This window comes from Oryzias latipes, chromosome 21, assembly GCF_053564925.1.
Source record: "Oryzias latipes strain Hd-rR chromosome 21, Olatipes_Hd-rR_3.1".
Classification (NCBI taxonomy): domain Eukaryota; kingdom Metazoa; phylum Chordata; class Actinopteri; order Beloniformes; family Adrianichthyidae; genus Oryzias; species Oryzias latipes.
Genome location: NC_136257.1, coordinates 18792524 through 18810667, shown reverse-complemented (window position 1 = coordinate 18810667; position 18144 = coordinate 18792524). Strand labels below are relative to the sequence as shown.

Below are 18144 nucleotides of genomic sequence, written 5' to 3'. Positions count from 1 at the left end.
TGTTTTTGGTCTTTTAAGGGCAAGTTTGGGGTTGTGTTTGAAAAAGCCTGCATTCATGTAAAGCTTTCTTTTTGGATCTTTTTGTAGATTGCACCAATTAATGTACGTTAGTTGACATAGGTAAGATAAAATGCTGGAGAAAAACAGACTTGAATATATAAAAACAGGAATTTTCCTCTCTTTACACCTCTACATAATTAATCATCCTAATGTTGTGATTTCTTCATTTTTCAGCATTAGTTTGTTAAGATGTTTGAGGTCATGCTAAATTGTTATCGCTCAGATGACAGACTTATCCTCTTACCTTATCATTAGATCACATAGTGGTACTTTTTTTTTTCTTGGTAATATTTGTGTACACTGGCATTTCCATGGACACTGGTGATTATATAAAAAATATCATATGAAATATTTTACATGAAAAACTAATATAAGCATAATTTGATTTATGCCTCTTCACATTTGTAGAGACTTGTTACACATCTTTAACCCCTTGTATTATCCTAGGCACTTTAACATTGGGAGTTGGGTCATCTAGACCCACTAGACAGTGCGATGAGCCTTTTTTCTTCAATGATTTGTGATCTTCACTGGTGTCCATGGATTACATGAAATCTTTCCACATTTATCCACCTTTGTCATGGTAGGGAGAACACGTCAATGTAAGGGTGGGGTCATCTAAGATAGCACAAGGGTTACGGACAATTAAAAAATGTTACACTTGGGTATTGTGGGAGAGTTGGTTTTCAGATAGTTGGGTATTTAAAGATTTCACACCTTCATTTGGTTTTGGTTGGCCTCTCGTGGACAGACCAAACCACAAAGCAGCTGCTGGTCTGGGAGCGGTGTTGCACAAACAAGCTGTCAAGGACAGAAAAAGATGTAAATCCTTACTTAGTCCTGCTAGTTTCTTTGACTATCATACTACCGGTATTTAATTAAACACATTTTAAACAAACTACTGCATCATGTTTATTGATGAGACATTTTCCAACGTTTAGGGGGTTTGAGCCACTTTAGGAACATTTTGCTGAATAGTTCTTTTGCATTCACACCGTCGGTGAACTTAACTAAGATTAATTTGCAGGGGAACCCAGCTTCTCAATTTTAGGCAGACAAGAGTTTGATTGTCAGAGTTGAGTTGAGCGTTTTCTCAGGCCCATATGAGCAGATTAGCTCAGGAAGCAACCTTTAGTGCAGACCAAAACAAATGACCAAAGTCAAGCAGAGGGGCAGTTTATTGGATTTTTGCTATAAAAATGTTATGCATTAATCTGCAGTTTTGTTTTGGATGTACAGTATTGTTTGATAAAATGATAACTGTTGCTTCTTATCATGTCAGTAGGTTGGAATTCATTCACTTTCAACTTGTCCAAGCTGTGACCCTGCCAAGCACGTGTGCCTAGATTGACAGGGGAAGGGCACTGTTAAGATAACAAACAAACAAAAATACCAAAATCATACTGGTGTGAAAATTGAAATGCAGTGAAAGATAGATCCAAATGTGCCAAAGGACATACATACCCTGCTGCAACTACATGCACTGTTTGCAAGAATAGCAGCTCCTGTTGATCAAATGCAGACCCTGCCAGCGACTTTCAGGCTAATTGAGTTAGCAGTCACAGGACAGACCACATGCCCGTTCCTCAGCCCTCCTTCTTTTGACACTGAGTATTTGTAGGAACATAACTAAATCTTTTGATAGTTGTTTGAAAAGTCCTAATTTTGGTATTTGGGCCTCTGGTTTCAACTTTGCTGCAATTTTGAAGCAGCATATTAACCCTTGTGCTATCTTAGATCACTCCCCCTTCCATTGACGTGTTCTCCCTACCATGACAAAGGAAAGGTGGAAAGATTTCATGTAATCCATGGACACCAGTGAAGATCGCAGATCATTGAAGAAAAAAGGTTCAGCGCACTGTCTAGTGGGTCTAGATGACCCAACTCCCAATGTTAAAGTGCCTAGGATAGCACAAGGGTTAATGTGACTACTGTTTTGATATAGTAGAACTGAGACATTCAAAAATGATCACACTGCAAAAATAGGAAGCCTCAAAATATAAAAAAAAAAAAAACACAGCAGCAAGTCACTTTTACTTTACAAGAAATCTTGGAATTATAGATCAGAATCTAACAACAAGGAGTTCCACACAATAATTTAAAAAAGAAAAATTAAGCTAAAAAAGCTAATTGTTAGATTTACTTCTAATTGAATGTCATACAATAATAACCAATGATAACTTTTTTTTGCTAGTTCTTAGCAAATGATTTGTAATTTTTGAGTTTTAAGCACCAAATTGAAGTTTTGCATTAACAAAAAACTAGTGTAACAAGTGGAAATGACTTGTTTAAGAGAAATATAAACAAAGTGCAAATACGATCTTAGTACAAGTTGGCCCATCTGAATAAATCCTCATAAAATCTAAAACTAGCACTTATTCTGAGAACATAAATCCAAATATATGTTTCATGAAAATCAATGCTAGTCTAACGTGTCAACATTTATTGAACTTTACAATAACATCCTACTAAGTGAACCAAAAATAGAAGTGCAATTTGAATTTTTTTTTGTCCTACATCACGTTTTTTAATTGTGAAGGGTATGGATCAAAAAGATTTAGGCTCACTTTAATAATAATTTCCTTATTTCTTGATCCTAGTTCCCAATGAGACAAACAAATATCAAACTGTGCTGATTTTAAGAAAAGCCTTGATAAGATGTAGAGCAGAGATAAGTTATGACTTAAAACCTGGTAAAATGTCTTAAATGTCTTAAAATAAGGTTTTAACCTTATCTGCCCTGGCCAGGTATCAACATCAGAATGCAGAAACTTGATTGGCAAGTTAACAGTTTGATTTTTTTCAATTCACCATGATTTGAGTAAATAAATACTCATTTTTCAAATTTCCGTTCTAACACTAGTTTTGATGGGAATTTCAAAACTCATTTCACCAAAACAACCAAAAGGAGATTGGAACTCTCATTAGTATGAAAATTAATTTTCACAAGAAACTGCTTTTTTGCTTGAAAAACATGAACAAAATTTATTTTAAGAGATCAAATGATTTAATTTGACAAGTCAATATTATTCATTTTTTAAACCCCATGCTCAAGCTCACTAAGCAGTTGTCTCATGGATGTAGGAACTCACACATTCCCACCTCCCTTGCATCATTACCAGAATTCCAGACTACATTAGTAACACACAGATTTTAGACATGAGAATAAGGGAGGAGGGGTGCCGTTTTGTGAAAAAGAGATGGAAATCTCAGACACATTACAAAGAGGGATCACTTAGTGTGTGAACCCAGTGTAAATAATTACACCTACTTCAGTTCAGTTCAGTTATTTTCCCATCTAACACGTAAACATAGCTTTACTAATCTCATAGCTTTATGAAGACCAAACACAACAGTCTGTCATCCCCGTGATGTGTAAGCAAGTTTGTGCAAGTAGCAGTGGCTTGCGGCCACGCATTCAGTAAGTGTATGGAGGTGAACAGCGCATAGATACAGCAGAGAAAACAAACAGGAACACCCAGCCCTGAACATGATGGAGTAATCAAGAGCCGCTGCTGGAAGGAATGTCAGCAGGCAGCCAAGTTTAGGAAGGAGACAGTGATGGGAAAGCCAGGCTTTAATGAAGGGAAGAACTGGCTTGGGAATATTGCATATGTTAACTCATCATTTTTACAAAAATGCAAACGCTGTGCATGCTGTAAAACGTCACAGTGGGTCAACTGTTTCAGGTTGAGGGGCTGTAACTGTATTTAATTAATAAGAGAGGACATTTAGCCACTTTTTCCCAACATTAAATGACTCAGTTTGAAAATGTAGACCCCCCCTCCCCCTTTCTTCAGTCTGGTTGGTGGGTGTTGATGTAACGTTCCACTGATTCCAGGGGGACAGAGGTCGACTCAGTCCTGGTGTTGCTTGGGAAAGCCTGAGTCAGAATTATTAGACTCTTGAACTCTTTTTTTTTCACGTTTCAGCCAGTTATTTTGTCATGTAACTTCACATGCTACAGTAAAATACAATAATAAAAGCCTGTACATTTAGTTTTCCACTTTCTCTTATTATTATAAAGGAGCATTTGTCTTCTTATTACATTGCAAAAAACTGTCCTTCTCAAAACAAGTTAGGAAATATAGGATAGAAGATGTTTTTCATCTGTAAGTAGTGAAAAAAGTCTGGCAATGTAACTTGACAAATTAGTTCTAGTAAGATCTCTTTAAATAAGTTGGGATTTCCTGTTGTTTTAAGACAAAAACAAATCTTAAAATTAGCTATAAGCACTCATATTTGGATATACTGTTATGGTAATTTGAAGTACAGATTTTATGATACATTTGTCTCAAGAATTAAGTAAGAGTAAAAAAAAAACTTTCCAGTTTCCCCTAAATCAAGTAAGTCCTCTTTCTTCAAACAAGCTCCCCATTAAACTTCCGCTTAAAGTTATAAAGTAAAAGCTGGTTTAATTTAGAGACAACACTTAAAATACAAGTTTTTTTCAAATCTAAAGATATTCCAGGATTTTTAATCTTAAAACAAGTTGCTACATCTTAATGGAAAGTTACTATTAAGGAAGTTTTGCCATTAAAAGCTTTTTTTTTTTTTTTTTTTACAAAATGAGTGCGTGCATCCTATAATCTGGAGTGCCATATATACAAATGAATTCTGATTTTGCTTACTGGTGTCAAAGGGGTTTTAAGAGGTACATGGCACTTTTTGGGTGGGGTATTATTGTTGATAAGCTAATGTGGTCACAGTTTTTCTTTTCTTGTCTCTAACAAGGTTAGGAGTTGGTGTAGTCACAGTAACATACGTTTTAGCGGTATTTTTGCGTTTCAAACAACATCGGGAGTTAGAGTCAGCAGGACTTCTGCAGGTTTTAAGTAAAAGAGATCCAGAGCTATCTTAACTGCTTGGAAAAATAAAATAAAAATAATAATTATAGCATGACTATCTTGATAGTCATCTTTGGCGGTGTATGTGCCAATACAAAAAGCAACCAAGAAAAAGTGACAGGAATAAAAGCCGGAACACATAAAATGGACTAGTCCAAGAGAAACATGTTATTCATCTGTGTCTCTAATACAGATGAATAACATTCCCAAGCTTTATAATTTCAAAACTGTTAACTGTACGTCTGCACAGTTATGTCACAAAGAATGCTCTGCCTGTTAGACGAGGCTTCCAGGACATAAAATTGCAGACCAACAGACATAAAAAAAAAAATTAAGGGAATTCCCACGTCAACAGAGTTCAGCCTGCATGCTTGTTGCCAGTGTTGAAGTGCTAACCTGTTATAAACAAACATGTTGTTCTATTGCCACGAACCACACGGTGCCTCTCTACCTGCTCCGCCTTCCTTCCTGGCTCTTTGTCATTAACGGCGAATTAAATGGTGCTTACAGTGTCGACATCTGGAGACCAAAAATTTCAGTTAAAGGTGTTGCTTTAAAAGCTGCTCTTCATGGTATTACTTCCTTGCAACATCAAAGACGGTGGCTGTTTTTTTTTACACTGTAAGGCACTTATTCTTAATGTGCTACAAATTTGTAACACACATTCCTCACTAATGCCCCTTTGTCTGCTACCGGATAATTGATGGGGAGGCTTTTGACTTCCTGCTAGTGTTTTTGATTTTTAGAAGACCATTTAAGATGATATAAAATAGCAGTCATTTCCCAAAAAAGCTAAAAACACAACTTTGAAAGTGCAGCTTGATTTTCCAAAACCAATTCAAGCTGGTTTGCTTTGTAGTGTTTAGTTTTGTCTTGATGAATATGACAGCCCACAACATACTTGTTTTTCACCAGTGTGCCATTTACTTGTGATGTAGGTTGTATAATCAGCATGGAGTCAATTAGCGGACTATAATTAAACAGTTCCTCCTGTTTATTTTAGGCAATAACCATCATTTTTACTCATTAAAATACAGTCATTTTTGCAGATGACTAAACAGAGTATATAGAGCTAAAATGCTGTCGGAATTTAGAATTTTAATGACCAAAATTTCTTTTTTTCTTTTAGTACAAAATTGGTTGTTTTTGTATTCCATTTATTTTCTACTGATTGGCAAAGTCTCTGAAGGATGATGGTAGCTCAAAAACAAATTACAATCCAAATTTTTCATTTTCTATTGACATTACAGTGCACTTTAAGAGCTAAATAGATACAATATAAATTCTGTTGAACATTAAACTCACCAATTAACTTTGAACCCATTATGGCCTGATGATTCATTTCAAATTAAAGCCAATTTATACAGCATTTGAACATCTTTTTTAATGCCTAATATTGTAATACTTCACACATAATGCCACATTTTTGCCTACTTTATGGTGTTACTTCCTGGTTTAAAGGACAGTTTTAATCTTTAAGCAAAGCATTTTAAGTGGTTTTATAGTCTTTTTAAGCAAAGCTGTAACCCAGAACGGAGCATTTTAACAGACATAGATTTGAATAAATGCAAAACATGTTTGAATCTTGATGTCTGCAGCTGAAGTCATGTTTTGATCTGTCACTCAAAGCTGGATCTCCAAATACTTTTAATAAAGGTTAATCCCAACTAAAATTCATAAAAAGCAGCATTTTATACTTTGTGCTTTTCCTAGTTTCTTCTCCCTAATCCATTAATAGTATATTTGATTATTTGTTGATGTGTTACTACTAAAAATACTTTAAACACAACAGCAGCAGCACCAACAGCATGTTTTTTTCTGGTTTTAACTTAATAAAACAATAATGGAGAGCATTTTGATTACATGTGAATCATATTCAGCCAATGTGTGATTATTCCTTACGTGAAGCAAAATTTAAGAGCTTCTTTTGCTCTGATTCTGTTTTATTCCAATGAGGAGACTATCTTTGTTACACTTTGTTGGCATATACCGTCCAGCTCATCTTTCTTGCCGGTCTTCCATCAGACCATCACATATATTAATGAGAATGAGGTAATAGACATTATTTTGTTTTATAGCAACTGAACATCGAAACTCTTCCTTCTTCAGGTGTGCACTAGACATTCGTATTGAGAATAATATGCACTCGTTACGAAGATGATGAGATGATTTGCTAAAAATCTATCCAAAAAACCTTAACCTTAACCAAGAAACCTTAACCCTTTAAAGTGCCACTCTGGTCATCTTTTGATCTTTAAGTGAAAGCATTCCAGTAGTCTTTTAAGTATGATTATTTTATATAAAATACCTGTGTCATTTTCTAGGACATAGTTTCTGCAGATCGGATGTTCTTGTTTAGAAATACACTTCTGAGGTGATAATGGGACTGTTGGCTTACAGCCCCTTATACCCCAATCTAACATTACCAGTGCAACAAAAATGGCAAGCAATATTGGAGCTATCCCGTTTTAAGCCATATGCCAGCTCGGATGAGGAAAACAAAGATGTACATGGATCTAGTCATCTACAAGTAGATGCATCAGAAGTGAGTGGACCAGGGAGCTTGTGGCCTGCTCATTGTAGTTTGTACAATGGATTCACTGCGATTTAAATAAAGAAAACTCAGACATGCAAATTACAACTTTATTTTCTTAATATGTGTCCTCTATCATAAGAAAAATACCACAAGAAACATGTTACACGAAAAACACAATTTTCATTGGAAGGGGTCTTTGACATCAGAGATGTCTCAGACGACACCTAATGGCATAATGCAACTTATCAACCTAAATCTTCTGAGTCTGTCATGGAATAAAGCAGCTCTATTAGCCTAAACCCTAAAACACCCATTCACACACATATCCCCTTTGCAAAGATATGCAACTTATTATTAAGTGTTGTAATACCATCAAAAGCTGCTTTTCTCCGTGACAGAATCCACTGATTTATGTTGATTACGTAAGCACTTCATTAAGTGCTGCATATCGGCGCAAAGCCGATTTTCTCCGGAAATTGTAATTTTGTAAATTGTGTAAATGCCTGAAGAGTTTTAATTCCATCTGTCCCCTGCCTCTTCCCTGGTGGGGGGTACGGGCCCCTTTGCAACGGCGGCTGTGTCCCCGGGGTGCCGGCTTCCCGTGTGGCGTTGGGGGGATTCCGGCTGCCGCTGCTGCTGCGGTGGGGGTCTTGGGGTGGGGATGGCTGGGCACTCTCCCTCCTTCTTTTCACGTTCCACCATCCATTTTAGAAGAACATAAACACTCACCTGAGCACAGGTGTTAGCTCAACAGACTGAATGACTGAAATATTTCACACTAGTTGGTTTTAAGGCATAAGTATGCGTGTGAACACTATCTGTTTTGTGTACATGTCGACAGGTGGATATTTTCGCAACTAACAGGTGTGTTTATAACATTTGAGTGTGTGTGTGGACAGGCTCCGCCCTTTTTTTTTGTTTTTTTTTACATTTAAACCTTACCATAATGATTAACAACCAGTAAACTTGTTGCTTTATGCTGCTTCATGGTCTTATCCCCCTTCCCCTCCTATTATCACCCCCTACCCCCCCTCTCTCTAACGTCCCTCTCTCTTCTTCCCCTCTTTCCTTTTCCGTCCGGTCCAACACCAAAGATTTTCAGACATGTTTGAAATTAATAAAGTTTGGCCTCAATTACAAAAGGGGTTTATTCAGACATACCTTTGGTTTGTCTGAAGATTAATAACCCCTCTTGTTAAAGTAAAATATGTCCAACCCAAGAGGCCCTCAGCTCTCATTTGTCTGCCTAGCTGTTGGACAGGACAAGTAAAAAAAAAAAAAAAAAAAAATGAAGAGTTTTAATAGTCGAAAGAGTTAAGAAAGGTGTTAAAGGGTTCCCTAACGTGCAATTAGTTATGAATGTATGGATGGAAATGGTGGATGTGGTGTTTTTCAAAGTTTAATAAAAATTATAAAAACCTTTAGTTTGCGTACAATACCACCATGCCGCCTTAAACTTGACCCACCTGTAATATTTCGGAGTAGCATTGCCATATAAATGTTTTTGGGATAAAAACAGGATGATTTACTGCTTTCTTTTGGTAAAAGTCATTATTTTTGGTGCATTTTCCTTTTATTACTGCAGCAAAGAAACCACATGACTGATCTGTGAGTGTGTCCAACAAAAGGGTAGGTGGTGGTATGGGGGGGGGTCATATTTAACCTGTAACTTGAGAAGCCGATAACAAGATCAGAGTGAAGAATGAGCTTGAGAGAAGAGAGTGTGTGAGAAAAAGACGGTGAAAGAAAAGAAAAACGTCTGCTTTAGTTTCTCGAGCTCTTGAGCTTCCTAGGAATTTCACTCCAGTGTTTCATGCTCCTTTTCTCATTACATATGTGTCTCCTCATTTGGAGAGAGAGAGGGGGGGGTAATGCTGTGAACGGGAGGGAGGAGAAAACTCAGGCAGTGGAAGAAAGGGGAACTTTGCCTGCTTGTTGAGCTGCACTGCGCCGTCTCCAGTCGTGGGATGTTAGGATTTGCCTTGGCCGCACTTCTCTCCGCTCACATTAAGACTATTTAGACTTTTTTTGTGCTCAATTTCTTGGAGGAGGGCTGAGCGTGTGGGAGAGACCAACCAGCTCTATTAGCCTAAATCCTGAAACACCCATTCACACACATCCAACTCTCTCCTTCTGACACACACTTGCGCACTCCTCCAGCTCCTCGCTGCGCCAAGGTAACAGTGAGTGGATTTTTGCTGTAAGCATCTGCTTTGAGCTCGGCGAAAAGCTCTTCGCCGCACAGAGAGGAGGGGAGGGGGGAGGCAGGCAAGGGACGATGCAGCAGTAAAACACTGTGAGAGAAGCCAAAGAGTGAGAGCGGCATACTGAATGAGAGAGGATGGCCACCGCTGTATTTCAGGTAAGTGGCTGTTTGAGCCCAGTCTCTGCGTCGACTTTTTCTGGCACAGAAAAAGCCAAAGGTGCTGTCACATGTTACTTCACATTTTGCTGTGAGTAAGTGAGGCTCCTCTGCTCTTTGAGATGCCTTTTACTGCATACTCTGGTATCCCACAAGTTTCATTTACCAGAATGTAGGATTTTGCTGCCATATGCTTATAGTACAAGTTGTGCATGGCTGAGCATGTAATTAGACTTTGCATGCTGTATTTGTGCAGCACTTGCATGTGTTTACATAATCTAATGTAAGGACTGCTTGTGTTTATTGTGTATGTGTGTGGTCTCCGGCTTACTACGAGGTTGCCGGCCCTCGGTCATGTCAGCAGTGGCGGTTTCTCTTGGTTTGGTTTTAGCCTGCAGTTAGAATTTGCTGTTTGAGAAAGAAAATGACAAAAAGGAATTACCCTTTAAAAGCAAGGCTCACTTTAAGCATGCCGGCAGTCTCTATAGGGATTCCTGGGTACAACCGTGTTTCAACAGAACGTATGGCAAAATTTGTTGCACAGAAAGCATCACCTCAGGCGTAAGAAAACCCCACAGCGGTTTAGGGAAAATTTGTACAGGGTGGTTCCCTCACGTTTACCTCAACCAGAAGGGCAAAAGAAAAAGGAATCAAAAGTGAGAACACATTTTTGAGCAGTTCTGCAAGGACAGCTGTGCTCTGGCAGCTGTCACTATGTAGGGGAGTGAGCTAACTCTCGCTAGATTCTTCCAGCTGCCAAAAAAACAGCACGGTCGGATTCCAGTAAGAACATTAGAGCACTAAAGTTAAGTGGTTCTCTTAGTATGCAGTGGCGGGGTGAATCTGCTGCTTCATTATCATCACTCTAAGACTCCAGATTAGCTTTGTGCATCAATTTTATTGCTTACTTAGTGTGTTATTTACAACATGTGAAGTTTTGTAAATGATGACGATCATTTTTGCCCCAGTGTTCCAGACTTTAGCTGTATTTCTGTCAGCTTTTTTTGCAATGACATATATTATCATTCAGGATAAACGCACCAATGAAGAATAGCTTAAAATACTATGGTATTTTCTTAAAATTAGGTGTAGATATGTGGATTAAAAGCATGTCAAGGATTGTCCTCTGTGAAGCATTTGGGCTATAGCTGAGGTCATTGAATAAAAAACCTTTGACCCGACCCTTGGCCATGACTGAGCAAAGAAAAAGGAAAAAAAAACCTTATACACATGCCAGTGTTGCTGTAGTTACACAAGTAGTTTAATTACTCGGTTTACTAATCAGCAGCTGCTTGTGTTCAATTTTTCATAAAAACATAAAATAAATATTTTCAATTTTTAGTGTTCAAATCGAGACTTTTCTAAACTAATGGGACAGATATATGAGCCTTAAGAGTGAGCAACACACACACTTCCTGGTTTGGAATGGTGAACATCTCCAGACAGGGGATTCCATGCCAGACTGGATTTGAGAGGAGACATTTGTCATCATTATTGAATACACTCCCACCGGTTAAAAGAAAAGGCGGGGGCAGAGGAGGGGCAGGGAGAATGGGGAAGGTGTGTGTTGAGCGACTGTGTGCGTATGTGGGTTTATGAGATCAGGGGTTAGGCAGCAGTCCATAGACCATTAAAAAAAAAAAATCACCACAATGAATTCTAATGCTCATCTACTGATGTCATTCTTCTTTACAACAGTATACATTTATGTTTAAGTTTGTGTGCATGTAGTCCGTATGCAACTTAACTTCTTGAATTACCAGGTTAAAAGGAAAACATTTCTGACTAATAGAGTTATTGTGAAAAACCATATTGTATATGTGAAATTAGCTTTAACCCTTGTGCTATCCTATGACCCCACCCTTACATTGACGTGTTCTTCCTACCATGACAAAGGTGGATAAAAGTGAATAGAATTTCATGTAATCCATGGACACCAGTGAGGTTCACAAATCATTGAAGGAAAAAGGTTCAGCGCACTGTCTAGTGGGGTCTAGATGACCCAACTCCCAATGTTAAAGTGCCAAGGATAGCACAAGGGTTAAATGTGATCAATAGATGACTTACATTTAATCCACATAAGGCCTCTTATACTGAAGAGAACTGATGTATTCTTTTGTATGTCCACTAAAGTCTGCAGAGCTGCAGTGTGAGCACAGCAGCATACACTCTTTGTCCTCTGGAGTCACTGTTGGCACAAACTGTAGATCTGTTCTACATTAGAAATGTAAATAATCTATAGCCGAGCCAGAGCAACCATGGCTTAACTTGGGCTTTTAGGATAATTAATTGTGTCCAGTCAAGGAGAACAGAAAGCTTTGCAGTTATCAGAGGCGTTGTATATTTTGTCACCTTAAGCTTCTGTTTAAGTCGCCCAGTATTCTTTTTAAGAATAATCTATGCATATAAACATAAACAAAAGTATGAAAACCGAAATTTTGTTTACCATGCTCCTACAATCTTGTGTTATTATAGGAAAGTCCACCACATGATAACAGCAGCTAGCATTCAAAGGGTAGCTAGGAGCTTATTTATCCTTTTTTAAGATTACTGAGGAGCCTCTATATTTAAACTGTCACATTGGTTTTTTTAACGTAGCAATTCCCTACTACCTGTCCACCAGGTGGCGTTAAAAATCGCTGTGGTGTCTGAGTGACCTTAAAATTCATGTCTATCTGCTTGCATCTACTCATCGATTTATGCTAATATTTTTATCTTATATTGTGCTTTATACAATGAATAAAGATTGATTTATCTGTCAGTTCCCCTCTCTGTAGATCATCGTAAATAATAGAAGCAAACATGAAAAACTAAATGGTTTCCTTGGAAAAATCTACCATCAACCCCTCTGACCAATTGTCTGAGTCTTGGCCGCATTAAAAGGTCACCAGCCCAATCAATTCTCACGAATGTGCACCATGGTAACAACTTCTTTTTCTGGTCTAATGGATCTTGACAGTTGTTGGTTGTCTTAGTTTTCTTTGGTCCATATCCTTTAGCTTTTCGATACTACACTGAAAACAAATAAAATAAAGGATATAACAAACACAAAGTTTTGTTAGTATGTATATGTAGAACTCATGGTGAGCTAAGGCTGAAGGGTTTTTCTCTCAACTGGAAGGTTGCTGGTTTGAGCCTTGGACAACACACAGAGCCCTATGTCAGCACTGATGGACTTATGTGAGTCTTTGTATAATGGGGCATCTGTAGCTTAGCGAGTAGGGCAGACATCTGCCATCAGTGAGTCAGGGTTTCAAATCAGCCATAACAGCAGTGACTGTGTCCTTGAGCAAGACATTGAACTTTAAGTGGCCCTAAATAGCAAGAAATCTGTAAGTGGCTTTGCATAAAAGTGTTTCATAAAGACGATGTAATGTAAGCTGTGAAAAAAAGGCTGATTAGACATAATAAGAAGCTTTGTCTGATTGTTTTGGGTCAAAGAAATGCCCAATGTGAGGTTAAAATAAGCTGCACAAAGTCAATGTGGACCATTTATGCCTGATACTCTCCTAATGTGACTTTCCAAAAGCAGAAAATTATTGTAAAACATGTAATTATGGATAATCTTTTAAATGACTCCAAGCAATCAAGTTCCAGATTTAGCATAATGGCCCATTCTTGAACATGCTTCTCTTTTGCATACGTATGGAATTCACTGAGACAGGAGTAGAGGGGGAGGGGGTCCTGTCCTTCAGCTCTTCACACTTGTTTGTTTGATTTGGACTTTGAATTTGACAAGCAGTTTTAGGTTTTTGATCAGAAAACGACACATCGTCATTTGTAAGGAGGCAAACCTTATCAGTAAATGCGATCCGTACTTTGTATAATCACATTCCGCCAAAGGCCTCAGCTGAAACACAGCTTTTTCTAGACAGCTTGACGCTTATTGAAAATGACTCCTATAACAAAACTCAGCTGAATGGGTATTATGTTTTAGCTGTGTGGAGACCTTTAAAAGATTTATTTAGATTTTAAATGTTCTTTAGCCTTCACATGCTGAGGTTAGAAGGGTTTACAAAAAAAAAAAATATATATATATATATATATATATATATAAATGCAGCCTTTATACGTCCAATATTCATTTATGTGAAACTGACATTTTGAAGGCTGTGGTTTCGAAAAGTCCTATTAAAAAGAACAGGCTAGGTAGAATGTGTGCAATTATTATGAAATGTGCTTTTCATATTTTTTAAAATAGTGTGCCACTTTATGATGGTAGGTGGAACTTTGGTACTTTAATAAAAGATAGTGTTTACCATTAACCTTCTCATATTTGCTTTCATTAAAAAAATAAACACTTATGATGCATCTATAATGAAAAAATCAAAAGAGGTTGCAAATGGATTTGAAGTTATTTGATCACAATCTTGATTTTGTTGTTGCACAGATCATTTTCATAATGAAAGGTCAATGTTTTTTCATCATAAAAGCAGTTTTTTTTTAGATGTTTACACATAACATCGGTTGAGTATTTTGTAAAAACTTTTTGGAATAATCACTTTTTCAAATAAATGCAGGTTACATCAAGATAATAGTCCCATATTAATGAGCTAAGTTCTCTTTACTTTACAATGTGTTTAAAAAAACTTTTTTAAATATGAATGTGTGTCAAAATGTCTTTTTTTAGGTTCTTTTGTTTTTTTTTAATAACTGAAACAAGATTTTTGTGACTTTTTAAAGCAAACGTTTTTCAAGCATGACAGTGTTTTTTACAAGATGTTTGAAACTCTCAACAATTGCCATTTTTGAAAAAGTTTTAATTATTCCAACTTTTTGGTTCAGTGGTCTCCAACCCTATTTTAGGCTACGGACCGGTTTTAATTAATCTGACGTGTCATAATTTTGCAAGGTTGATGGTCAGGTCTGATGTTGTTGCTTACAGTTCCTAGAAAATCAGTTTTTCATGTAAAAAGCTTCCTACATGGTATCAAGTTATAAAAGACAGTTTGATATTACCCGTGGATAGTTTACAGAAGATGACGATTCCATCAAACAAAGTTTTAAAATAATTTTTGGGGTGTTTTTATCCACTAACACTGATCATTAGACCCAATTTTACTCCATGGTGTTTGTTCTGAGTGTGCTTTGAGCAGATCTCTGAGAAGAAAGCTTTATGACTTCATGCGTCCATAACCCCAACCCAGCAGGCGCTAAGAAGGGTGGAGAAGTTGTTTTCTTTCTTTCTTATCAAGTCTTTATTTCTGTGTGAGGAATGTTTAGAGAAGGCAGTCTGTTTCCTTGCCTTTACCAGGGACCCCTTGTATTGTTTGCTTTCCATGGCTAATTGATGGGGAGTAGGACTGGGTCTCAAACAGAAAGACAGGAAACTCTGGTTCCTGGTTTGACCCAGGCTGCTGTCTCACTTGGAAATTCACAGCTACAGTTTTCGTCCAAGATTTGTATCTCCATCCGTACAGTATCCTTCTGAAAGATATGAACTTGTATATGGTTCCCTGTGATTAGAAGTGAAATTTTACTCTCCTGGTTTTCACGACCTGCGAATCGCAGCTGTGAACTTGCTTTCCGAAATGTAAATATTTATGACGTTAATATTTGTTCAGCAGTTTACGATAAATGTCTGAGCCCATCGTGAGTGTTGCAGTGGAGAACATTTTTTTCCTCCCCTTCAATGTCCATGTTTGGTAAGCCTTGGTTAGGGTGAGCCTCTGCTTCAGATTCATGTTCTCAGCTGACACAAGTGCCGTTTGCTGTGGTTTTCTGCTGCTGCTGTAGTTCATTTGCTGCGAGGATTTGGAGAGCTGGTTTGAGTGACTGCTGCTTTCTCGTCATCTTGAGCCAGTTTGCAAATCCTGCAAATCACATCTATCTTTATTAAACATCCAGAGAGCGGCTACTCATTTTTAAGACCACTGTGTTTCTGGCATTGGTTTTAAATGAAAATACTCCTGAAATACTCACATCTGCGCCTCACAACCCTGCAGTTTAAAAATGACTGAAAACACTTAAATGTTGGTGAAGGCATTTTATTTAAAAAAAAAATGTTTGTTTCTGTATATTTGATATCCATAAGTACTCTGGAGGGAGTGAAATGATAAAGATCACTTGATTGACAGCTGTAGCTTAAAAATGTTAGACTTTTTTGTGATATCAGACAGTCAGACATTTTTTTTAATCTTTCTGAAATTGTAGGCATTTGATGGCATTTTCTGTAAAACTGACAACAGCTAGAAGCAAAAAAGCCGGTGTGACATTCCCTGTTGGCTTTTATCCGGCTCAAGAGGAAGCCAGTATTTTTTGGCTCTGAAGTACTTGGTTAGAACTGATGTCACCTTTTCCAAAAATGGGGGGGGGGGGGGGGGGGGGGGGGGGGCAAACATGTAAGTTGTTAGAATCATTAACTGTATATAAGAACTGGACTGAGTGAGTCTTATGCCACCCATTGAAAATGGCTTACTTCCAGCTCCAACAAAATGAAGTCAAATCAGTCACCATTTATTTTATCATCATGCTGAAATCACAAATCGTCAGTCAGCAGTCATTGGTCCGAGTAGGTCTGAGTCATTGTTTCTAAGGCAATCGCTCTTGCCAATAAGGAGTGAACTTGGTAGAATCCGTCAAATATTGTAACCCTTGTGCTACCCTGGGCACTTTAACAATGGGAGTTGGGTCATCTAGACCCACTAGACAGTGCTCTGAACCTTTTTTCTTCAATGATTTGTGAACCTCACTGGTGTCCAGGGATTACATGAAATCTTTCCACCTTTATCCACCTTTGTCAAGGTAGAGAGAACACATCAATGTAAGGGTGGGGTCATCTAAGATAGCACAAGGGTTAAACATTTTATGAGAGACCTGTTGAATGTATGGCGTCCTATTGACTTCTATTGAGAAATAAAGTCATTATATTTGTCAGAATAACCCTTCTTGCCCTGCGACCTTTATTTAACATGATCTTACTTATCCTATTTTTTTCATGACATTTTTTTTAAGTGCAAGTTATTCAAGTATAAACTGAGCAATCACATGTCTCAATAAAAGTATGTGGCCCCCATGTCAAGCAACTGTTTTAAACGTTTGTCTAGGAACAGGACAACTCTTGCCAATTTCACTCCTGATTGTCAAGAGTGATTGGCAAAGAAACGATGACTCAGACCGATTTGGACCAATCACTGATTACTGACATTGTCTGGCTCCAACAAGGTGATGTCCATATCATAAAAAATGGCAATTTAATTGACTTCATTTCGCTGGAGCCAAAGGTAAGTTATTTTCTATGGGTGACATCACACTTCAGTTCTCTTATACAGCCCATAGTGGAAATTGACTTCACCTTTTCCAAGAATGGGTTAAAAATGGGAGAAATAAGTATACAAGTTGTTGTAACATGTCCAGCGACATACCAATCAAAAGGCCATATCCCTTTGAAAGTGCAATTTTAAGCATAAAGTAACATCATGACGGATGGGTTGGATCTACGAATATCTCCACACAGTGGAATGTACATAATAGCACGGAGGTCACTTGAAGGGGTGAATGGATGCCAGTCTGGTATCTGACTCTACTCTGGATAGCAGCAGCAGCAACTGTCAGGTCCGCCTCAGCTTGTCCCATTTTCTTACTACAAAACATTTTTCTTTGTTAGGTTATGGCACTCAAACAAACAGAAGACCACATCTTAATCTCCCCTCTGCATGTTTTTTTTACCAGCTAATCTTAGCACAAAAGCTTAAAGAAGTTTATTTGCTCCGTATTCACATAGTTGTGATAGGTTGGTCTGTGACTCAGTAAATACACTTTTTCTATAAAGACCATTGCTTTCTCTTAAAAGCAGATAATAAGAAAATTGAAAACCATGTCTACTAACCTCCCAACCCCAATTCTTCATGGCTGCCTCCTCCTTTTGCCCTTTCCCCTCCTTCTCCGCTCTTTGTCCTGGAGCGTTTGGCCTGGTGCCAGACAGAGATGGCTATGCTCAATGTGTAAATCAGCGTGCTGCTAAATGCTGGCTTTTGGCTGAAAGAGCCACTAAAGCGAACATGACCCTAAGTGTAACTCTGGAACAAAAGAAACAAGCCGTCAGTTCTTCCTTCGCCACGCCATCGGTTCCATCCAACAAAGAGAGGGATGAGAGTGAGCAGACACTCTGGTCGACTGAAGACCAAATTGAGGCATAAACATGGCAGACGTTCACTTATTTTGTCTGGTTTTGTTGCAGGCTAGTTTGTTCCTACAGATGCAACACGAGGTACACTCCAATTAAAATTATGTTTTTAAAATGTTCTTGTGGCATTTTTATGATAATGGAGGGAATTTATAAAGAAAATTAAACTTTTGCTCACCATTTTCGTTGCACCACTAATGTTAGGTTGGGGGTG

At 37.9% G+C, this 18144-nt stretch overlaps 1 protein-coding gene across 45 annotated transcripts in view; it reads left to right on the top strand.

Moving 5' to 3' along the window:
• Window positions 1-18144, top strand: part of tns1b (tensin 1b) — a 172524-nt gene that overhangs the window by 80263 nt on the left and 74117 nt on the right. For 5 of the 45 annotated variants that reach the window (XM_078939410.1, XM_078939411.1, XM_078939408.1 and 2 more), the window contains exon 1: window positions 9349-9805. The exons of the other annotated variants lie outside the window; for them this stretch is intronic. In XM_078939410.1, coding sequence (XP_078795536.1) covers window positions 9785-9805 — 21 coding nt within the window. In that variant the 5' untranslated portion in view covers window positions 9349-9784. Of the gene's footprint in view, window positions 1-9348; window positions 9806-18144 lie in introns of those variants that run through there. 45 annotated transcript variants of the gene reach the window in all.